At 34.4% G+C, this 10,539-nt stretch overlaps 1 protein-coding gene across 3 annotated transcripts in view; it reads left to right on the plus strand.

Annotated features, from left to right (window-relative positions):
* LOC106478904 (lysine-specific demethylase 5A-like) overlaps window positions 1-9,899 on the plus strand; it is a 97,833-nt gene extending 87,934 nt beyond the window's left edge. For all 3 annotated transcript variants that reach the window (XM_022382602.1, XM_013939482.2, XM_022382604.1), the window contains exons 33-35: window positions 992-1,084; window positions 5,239-5,743; window positions 7,751-9,899. In XM_022382602.1, the coding sequence (XP_022238310.1) occupies window positions 992-1,084; window positions 5,239-5,743; window positions 7,751-8,163 (1,011 nt within the window). In that variant the 3' untranslated portion in view covers window positions 8,164-9,899. The remainder of the gene's footprint in view (window positions 1-991; window positions 1,085-5,238; window positions 5,744-7,750) is intronic.
* The last annotated feature ends 640 nt before the right edge of the window (window positions 9,900-10,539 follow it).

Here is a 10,539-nt window from a genome sequence, read left to right on the forward strand (position 1 = left end):
TACATGATGCATTATTGCACCTCATATATACAGGCCTAGTGACAAATGATCCAAAAAGGAAGAATACTCTAGTAAATACATCTATTTATCAACTCTGGAATAGAATTTTATTACCTTAAATATGTTTTTTTTTTCTTTTTTTATCCATTTGAACTTACTTATGTAGGTGAATTTTCAACCTCAGAAATATTTTTAAAGGTGTACAATTTGTGATCAACTGCACACTAAGAATAACCCTGATACCACCACTTAAGAATGTCTGCAATTAGATATTGACTATTTTTATAAAACATGCATTACCTTTGCTTGTTGTGTAATAATTCTTTGTTGAAGAACAGTGTTTTGCAAATTTTTATTTAACGTTTCTGCTATATGGATATATACATACTTTTCTGGATTGTTTCAAATGGTATATTTGTAATGTATGACAAAAAAGTAACCCAGTACTTATTGTTTACTTAAATATTATAAGGTAATGGACCAAAATGTGACTAATGTAAGAAACTATTAATCCATAATGAACCCACCCATGTATATTATGTATCCATGAAATCAAAAGGTTAAAATTTGTAAGAACAACTTTGATATATACTTTAACAAATGTGTGTGGAAACCATTGTCATTTGGATCATTAAATGTTTGAACAAAAAACTCTTCCAAAGTGGTAAATTGTATTTTATGTGTAACCAGTGTAACAATGGCAATTTTAATTTCAAATCTTTTTTTCATATTTAATTGACTTTATCTTAAATTCATAAGAATTGGAATTGTTTTATTTACTTCACTGGTGAAAGCTTAGATATTCGCAGAAAACTATTAAAGTACTACTTCAAAAGAAAAATTGTGGAAATGTGTAGAGGACATAAAACTTATTAAATTTAGAGCATAACGTGTAGTTAACTTGGCATTTCAGTCATCTTTTGTTTTTAAAGATCAAAGCGAAAAAAATACCAAAATAAGTCAAGATTTATAAAAACAGAACTTTTTACAGAACTTTGAATCAGAAGCACATGGAAAGCCTGAAAAAGAGAAAAAAATCAAGAAACGAAAACTGGAAGATGGAAGGGCTGTGGAAAAATCAAAAGTAATTTTTTTTAATGCAAGAGTATTTACTCGCCCATTTAGGCTTAATTATAAGCCATTCTCATGTTCCATACGCCTCATTTCATCACATACTAACTTTATACAAAACTAGATACTAGTGGGAAAATAAAAATTATTGTTAAAAATAGCAAACCATTATTGTATGGTACCAAAACTTTAAATGACTGTTCATTGAAAAAAAAAACCAAAAACATAGATAATCGTACATTGGTTCTAAAGTAAAGTGAAAAAGTACTGATAACACATGTAGTGACATTTTCAGTAAAAACAAAACAATTCAGGCAAAATTTATGGAGTTGTATGTTTTCATCATTGCTTCCTTTTGCTATAATTCATAAATATTGATTTTGTTTTTACTTTTCAAGGAGGTTTAACAGGCTTCATTCACTTGCTCCAAAGTTTGTTTGAAGATGGTATGTCTAAAACATACTTACCTCCGATACCACTTGTAGCTATTACTCGACTGCAAGGGTTTCTTCTTTGCCCATCTAAGCATTAGTCTGATTTTTTCTCACTTACTCCAGTCAATTGCCCTTGGCGATAATTGGCTTGTGATACTCTCTACCTACGTGAATTTGCCCTCTATCCTGGTACTGTAAAGAAGCACCTCATTTAGGTTGTTTTTATCACTTTTTTTCGACAAAGCCCTTCTAGATTGCAATGTTCCATTGGTGATGCCTGTGGTAGCAGGTCTATTGTCCCAATCCAAACAGATTCTCCCAACAGACTAGATGTTGCATCACAGGGTTCAGTTGGATTGCATCTAATTTTCAACTCAAATTGGTGGGATGCCCTTCATTGGATCACCCAACTACTGGCAAATTGGTCTCCAGTACCTCATGTTTGGGCCTTGACAATAAATGCTTTCCATCTGGATAGGACGAGATTACTACTCCCAACCTTCTCTCCATTTCATATGTTACCCAGGGTAGGAAATATGATTTATTCCAACCCATTGTCAGATCCTGTTGATCTCACCAAATTAGCGGCTACATCTGGGTTTTTGCTTCTGCAGTCTTTTCCGGTGTATCCAACTCTTCCACTTCTTTTTAGATTCTCTCTTTAGAAGCAGCCATGATCAGATATGGTACACCTGGCTATCCAGAAGCTCAAGTTTCTGCATAGAGGTTATGCTGTCTTTCACACGGTATTAGGGTTTTATTTCTAAGGTTGACATCTATCTGTCTCAGTTTCTGCTTAGTCTGAAAGGTACTTTTCTCGACAGTAATGACATACATATTGGCAATGTTGTATTGAGAGGAGGTTGAACCCTTTTCAATCAGTAATATCTTCCATAACTCATTTTTTGACTTGGTTCTTTGGGTTTTTACATCTTCCCCAATTGCAGTTGTTTATGGTAACCTTATCAACTACTGCTTGATTATCACAACTACATATTTTTTAGTCCCCAGTACTCTCCAGATTCCTCATATCATTTTGGGTAATTGGTCCCAAATGACTATTCCAGTTACCTAACAAGTAGGTTAAGGTTATAAGTTCTTTCTCTACACCTGTTTGTGACCTGATTCTTATATGCCATGTATCTCCTTTACCTGCAGGTATATTTTTTGTGGCTGCTGACCTATGGACATCACCCATCTGAGTGATTTGTGCTGTTTGTCCACAGACCACTTTCTCATTCTTGAAGGTTTTTGTTGCTTGCACTTATACCTGTAGAGATACCAGACAACACTTTATTCTGGGTTCTCTTTGAAGGTGAGGTATCTTCTGTGAGTCACATCTAATCAGATTTCTCTTTTCTATGTCCTTAGCAGCCTGGTCGAATTGCCTGCTGAAGGTCATTGTGTGGACTGGTATGTGGACCTCCCCCAATACCTTTATCTCAAATTATTTGCTTGATCTGGCAATCTCGTCATCTGAAGGTTTTTGCCTACTCCCTGTACCTATCTTAACTATTTCTGCTAGATTATCCAGAGGAATGAGTATTTTTTATTTCTACCTTTCAGGGTCCCATCCTTTGTTTTCACAGGATTCCACTCAGTGGGAAGTGTTGCCCAGGCAGGTGTGCTTTTTATCAATCCATTTCTGCACTAGCAACTATTAATTCACTATAATTACTACCGGTTGCAACAGGCTCTTTAGAAATGAGGTATTCCATAAGACCACCTAGTAGCTCACCAGGTGGTATTACCATACCATGCTGGACTGCCACTCATGGACTATCATGAGTAAAGCTAAAGGGTATCATACCTGTCCCTGCCAATCATCGGATTGAATAAATCGGGGTTGGTTTGCTTCTAAAAATTTAGGGAATTTGCTTCATCTATTGCACTGTTTCTCAGGACCCCCCCCCCCTTCTTTTTGATAAATATTGGGTCAGTATATTGTTAATGGGAGGAGGTCTGCTATCTCATCGTAATTACTAATGTGGAGTGGTCCCATACTGGGTCCTTGGTTGAACACAGTTGTTCCACGTCCTACTCATAATTCCAGGGGGGAAGTGGAAGGCGCTTTGCTCACTCAGTTGGGGAGTGAAGATGAATGTTCATAATTCCAGACTAGATGAGTTCTGTTCCTTTGGTTGAGTAAGGCATACATGATCCCATCATTCAGAGCCTGGGATGTTACCTTTCAGGCTTCTTCAGGTGGAGGAGAAGGTTTGTTTGCTTCGGTGTTGCTTACTTTCTCGTCATGCTTCCGGTGGTTTGGAACGCATCACTCTATGGCTACAGGTTGGGATCCAATCAAAAGTATATCTGTATATAATGTTGCAGTCCACTTGCCCTGACCATCAAAATGGGGTCTAGGGACCAAGACCCCTTAATTCCAAGCCCGAGTAGTGGAACCTCGGCTATCTATTTGGGGCTGGCCTATAGTGACACATGAAGGGTCAAGAGCATACCTGTTCTGGGTGTGGTGTGGTTCCCCCACTCGAGTACCACTCTTATCTTGGTACATCCATGATCTATGCAGATGCTTTCTGTATGGATAATGCCCTCACTGGCCCCTCCACATTCTCATTGTGAGGTTCTAACTATAAGTAGCAGCAGAAGTAAGTACATTTTGGAAGTTAACATTATCTAAATTGAAAATGTATTTCCAATAATACTTACCTCTGCTGACACTCTCTCACCATTCCTTCCTATAAGAGCTGGTGTTAGAGACTGGGATGGTGTCAGTAGAGGGTGCATTCACGTAGGTGGAGAGTATCACAAGACAATTATCGCCAAGGGCAATTGAGTGGGGTATAAAAGACTGGAGCAAGCGACAAAAAAATCAGACTAATTCTTAGATGGGCAAAGAAGAATCCCTTTAGGTTAAGTAATAGCTATAAGTGGCAGTGGATGTAAATATTATTGGAAATATATTTTCAATTTAGAAAAATGTTAACTTTGATTTTATATTGCAGATGTTCATTAAGTTATAAATTCTTATCCTAAATGGGTTGAGTATGGTCCAGTGGTTAGTGTACCAGACTGTGGGTATGATATTCTATGGTTTGAACCTCCTTCCTTCCAAAAACAAAACAAAAACTGCTCTCTATGCTTTCAGACCATTATGAGAACGAAAGGTTAAATCCCAGTACTCAAATAGAATAGTCCATTAGTTATCAGTAGACAAAATTAGGGACAATCAGCACAGGTAGCCCCCAAGTAGCTTTGTGTAAAATTCAACAAGACTAAATCTTTCCCAGCTGTATATACTTAAGAAGAATGTATTTCTGAATTCATTCATCTTTGGAAACATTCTTAATAAGTTAGTGATAAGGCCAGGTATTGGAAACCTAAACCATAAGTTAGTTAAATAGACCCAGCCAACCTTGATTTTATATTTATTATCATTGATGTGATTTCTTTCTGTTTTTCACAGACTGATTGTCAAGCAAACTTTATCCAAATTTACTGTAGTCTTTTATTCCTCAGTTTTCAGCAACTTACTTTTTAGGTATTATTGGTGTGTGTGTGTTAGATGTCACTCTGACAGTTGTATTATTTTTCCAAAAAAGAAATATTGAATTATTTTGTTCTGAAGGAGGCTGAGAGAATAAAGTTTTCTCTGTTTTATTATTTTCACAATGGTTCAATTTTAATTGTATGTTATTTTAACTGTAAAAAAATCATCTCAAAAACACTGGCCAGTGCTTTTGTATATTTTTATATTTTCATCTTTTAGGTTAAAGACAAATTGGTTAAACCAAAGCTACTGAATTCAGCTGGCTCATCTACTGAGATTTGTAAGCCTAAGAAAAAGAAACTAAAAATAAACAAAGATGGTAAGCCGTTATCTAGTGGAACAGCAATGATGAGCAGCAATGATAAGGGAAACTTAAGCAGCAGTAGTAGTACAAGTAGCAGCAGTAACAAGAGCTTTGGATCTCCTAGACGGTTAAAACCATTCTCAAAAAAACCACTAAAAGTGAAGATTGAAGCTAGGGAAAGAAAAGAATCTTTGCTCACCATCCCTAAGAAAGATGAAGACAAATCCAGCAAAGTAGAGAAAACAAAACCTAAGCTATTAAAGAAAAAACAAAATAGAAAACCCTTGAGAAAAGAAGGTCCTCAGGTCAGATTAGCAATGGGAAAAGGAGTTAAAACTGAAAACAAAGCCAAAGATCAAGACTCACCATCTGAAGAGGATGAAGACCTCTGTTCAGCCACTAAATGTTTGAAACCAACAGGTAGTGTTACTTTACCCTCCACTTTTTTGTTTCTTTCCCTTACAATATTAAATGTGTTTGTGACAAACAAACTGTGATTAGGTTTTGTTGTAAGGAAATATTGCAGAGCAACTTTACAATGGTATAAAAATATGCAAGTCATTATTCGAGTATTAGTAAGGTTAATCTAAACAAGTTAAAATTATAATACAAAAGCTTTACATCAATGTATTGCACAAAAGCCTCCTCAGAAAGTTCAACTTTATTGATAATATACATTAAATCTGTGTATGTTACTGCTTCCAGCTGTTATTTCTGTATGGTTATAAGAGGTACTAGGTTCAACTATACGGGATATTACGATTGATGTTACCAGCCTTCTCCTGATACATTAAATTTGAAATATTAAACTTATGAAGATTAAACAAAATTGTTGTATATGTTTTTGTGATAGATTTATACTAGTTAAAGAAAGGTTATACATGCATAAACATAAGATTGCATTTAAAAATACGCTTTCATATTTAAATATGTATTTTCTAAAAACTGGAAGAACCATTAAAAGTATATATATTAATATTTGCTACCATTATAACTTAATCAAGTGAATTTGTAAATATATATCCTCAGACTGCAACTGCTGTTCTTTTCAATATAGTGTTTTGTCATGAAAACCTGACCAATTCTTTCAATTAATCACAAATATAAACTGTTAGAAGAACTTTAAAATAATAAATATCTATTAAGATCATTCTCCTTTAGCATAAGTAAATGAGATTAAAAAATGATCAAACTTGAAATGGGCATCAACTATCTAGTTCAGAGTTACACTTGAAGAGAAAGTCTTGGACTACTATTGTATAGAAGTAGGTTCAGGTGGAAAGGAAAACAGGAGTTTTTCAAGACATTGCTCTTTCCACCTGAACTACTTTCCAATGCAAGAGGATTTTGCTTATTACACTGAGTTCAATGTTCTTTTTCCTCTTCTTTGCATGCTTTCCAAAGTGTATCAAACAAGCACAGTTGATTACTTCCTGGGGACAGCTTGAACAACCCAGGGACATGGGAAGTCTGTGTTAGATGACTGTAAAGGATGTAGTGTTAGTTTTCATTATTACTTGCAACTTGTGGAGGAATTGGCATGTTGACTTGAATGTATGCTCCATGCTTTTGTTGATGGTGTCATATTCATCTATGGCATCTATTTCCCTGCAGTATGGTGGTATTCATACATTACCTTAATAGCACATAGTGTTCACCATTCGCATCTTCTTCAACTCTCCAGATGTTTAAATTACCATTTTATAGCTGCATCATAATTCCATTAAAAACTTTGAATGTGGCTTGTGTCACTTTTGTAGATCTACATTCATGTGCTTTATTGGCTTACAGTTCTGGTTGAGGTTTCTAGTTTAGCTTCAGTTAACTGCTGTACTCCTGGGTTACTTACAATGACAACTTATGTAATTTTCTCGAGTGCACAAAACCCTGATATTTTTTGTTTGCTTGAATCTTGCTTTAGCAATATGGTTTAACAGTGCAGTTATATTTTTATTTGAAATGTTAAGATGTTTTGTTTCGAATACTGTTATAGTTGTTGAATAAGAGTAATTTATGTTGAAATGTCTTGTAAGATAACTCTCCCAGAAGGGGGCAATTTTAAGTACCATCTGGACTTCAACCCAATTGCAACAAGAAGTCAGGACCTTTAATATGTATAACCAAAAGATACAGAGATGAGCAAGGTGGTAGGATATGCAGATATCTACCATGAACAACAATGTGTATGAGGTGCAAGTTTGTATTCCATTGTCAAATAGTATGTGGATAGTTCAGTAGCTGAATTATATTGATTTTACTGATAGAAAATGGGTATTGAGCTTGAAGAGTTACAGAATCTAAATCCTCTTTATTCTAACCATTGAAATCTTATCAAATATTTTTATGTCATAATACATTGTTTTAATTATGCTTTTAAAATAGTACTTTTCTTTTTCGAAATTGACTGTTTACCATTACTTGTTTCAGGTGAAGCTGTAAACTGGGTGCAGTGTGATGGGGGCTGTGAGGAATGGTTTCATCTATACTGTATGGGGTTAGAATTGAAGGATGTCAGTGAGACAGAGGACTACATCTGTCCTGGCTGTATCGAGATGTCTGCTAGAGAAGCAATGGTAGTGTCTCCCATTGCCATAAAGGTAGAAGTGTCAGACAATGAATGTACGAGTCAGTGTACAGACTTACTGTCACTTGAAAGGCAAAGTCCAGAAGAGTCTATGAACAGAATAGAAAGCAAGGATGGTAAAGAGCACAGTGTAACAGCTCACGAGAATGAAGTATCTACTCGGGACAATGTGTCAGATCTCTCATCCAGTGTTGTACCTGGACAAGAATTTCCATCAACACAGCAGCTACCACCATCATTGTTTGCTGATGGATAGAAATGTTACTGTACTTAAGTGTCTGTTGTTTTTTTTGTAATGATTGGATAAGTAGAACTTCTGTAACATCAAACATTAAGTCTGTTTTGTGCGTGTGTGTCTGAAAGATATCATCATGGGAAAAGCAGACCCAATAGTCAAGTCCTGTATATTTTGTCTAACTCTTCATTGCCGTTACCACTTATATATTTACCAAGGGATTATTCTGGTATTCAATAAGTTGTACCTTTTACAGTTTAATGTTTTTTTTTTTCTTTTTCTTCAAGAATGTTAAGTATTTTCTTTACCAATTGAATGCAAGGTAGTGTGTCCTAATGAAAGTATTTGTTTTGAGTTACATTTACAAACTTACAGTCAAAATTTACAAGTTTAACTGACCTTAAAGATTTTAAATGGTTTACTAATCTATGGTTTCACACAGTTTAGTAGCAGTTTTGGTAATCATTAATATTTATTCTTTCTCAATATGTAACATACTTGCGTCTCGGAAGCAGATTGTACCATTTAGTAGTTTATTATTTAGATTTAGACTTGTTTTCCAAGATTTACTCTCTGCTAACAAATGCTATATTTAAATATCTCATGAGTCACTTTTTTGCTGGTGTCAGGAAAGAAGTTTGTGGTGTACCCTGTATGTTGTTTTTCCCTAGTGGCAGTAATGTACATTGTTTTATTTATGCAGTTAATTTAGATCATGATTGCACTGACTTATCAGTTTTGTGACATCAAAAATGAGCAGATTTATAGGTGCATTATGATGGAGATTTATATTCTGGTTTGTAGAAGTGGTGTGTGTTTTATTGTTCCAAGTCATTGCTTAATTTGATCTCATTAGCTTCTTAAGCACATATTAAAACTATGCCAGTTGGAGATAGTTTTATATAAATGTATGCATTATTTCCCAATCATTTTCGACCCTGATACACATTTCATAGCTTTAAATTTATAAAGGAATACAAAACAAAATGAAAAAATGGAAGTTCTTTGTCTTGTTGTACATCAAATTGTCAACTTGCTTTTTAAGACAAGTTTGGAGCCACATAATAAGAATTGGAAAAAAAAAACAGAATTGTTTCTCTGATGGTATCATATGCCGAGATTCCATTGGCCTTGTGGTAGTACTATTGTGAAACATTGAAAACATGTTGTTCATTGAAGCATATTTTAAAGATAAATTAGGGTTAAAAACAAATTTATATGGTGGAAACATATATACATGAATCTTCCTGAACTCAGAAGACACTTCTTGGTCATTTTCTTTATATGATGTGGTTGTGGTGGTGCTGGTGGTGGGAGTCAAAATGGATTATTTATGTGATTAAGATCACTTTTAAGCAAAAATACTTGGATTATATTAGTGTTTATATTTTTTTTTTTTCAAACTTAGGGCTGCAAATCCAGTGTCTGTGTCATGCATTTTGTATATTCTCATCCTCTCAAACCACTGCAGTCAACTTTTGCTTGGTTATTAGCGTATGTGGACTTACTTTGTAGATACATTTTCCTGACACTTGTGCACTGTGCTAGTGTATGGTCTTGACACCATATATCTATTGGTGAAAAGATGTTGATTACTGCTAATTTTAGGGTTAGCACAATTGCCTTTTATCATGTTTTCATCTAACTGGTAATTGGTTTCCTCATAATTATTTCATTGTAGACGTAAATTATGCAGAGACGATAGCCACTTCCTTTCATGTGACATGATTGGAGAAATAAACATTTCCTTTATTTCAGCACTAGTTTCTTTTCATAAACTCTGTCATAGATTTATTTTTTCTTGCATTTAAATGTACACACATGAAATATTTTGAAATTTTTACATTCAATAATTCAAAACATCCCAAAGAAATTAACCTCCTTCCTAATTACTTTTAATTGTAATTCAACTCTTGCTGAAAAAATTAGTGATATGACATGTTTGCAAATAAGAAAATGTTTTTAAAAACAAAAAACATCGTGTGTTTGCACTTAAAATGTTTGTTGTATATTCATTTCTACAAACATTCATATCAGTTTAGTGATTATGAAATTTAACTGTCACTTTACAAACTAAGACATAACATGCAGTTTGAAGACCCGAGATGTTTGAGTTACAGTTCTGTGGGTTTAATATTATTAAGGTGACACCAATGTGCACATTCAGTAATATTATTGTATTACCTTAAGGGAATTTAATAGTTGAAGTCACTTTATATACAAAAAACAAACAAATATATTTACTAATATGAGGTTTTGAGCTGGAATGAAACTTTAACTTTCAATTTTAAAGAAATTGCCAGAATCATCTGTCTTGACCATAACTACACTAAATTTCAATATCATGTAACAAACTACTAAGTACACCTTAACTACATCAAAGTGCAACATCATGTA

Source organism: Limulus polyphemus, unplaced genomic scaffold, assembly GCF_000517525.1.
Source record: "Limulus polyphemus unplaced genomic scaffold, Limulus_polyphemus-2.1.2 Scaffold261, whole genome shotgun sequence".
Lineage (NCBI taxonomy): Eukaryota > Metazoa > Arthropoda > Merostomata > Xiphosura > Limulidae > Limulus > Limulus polyphemus.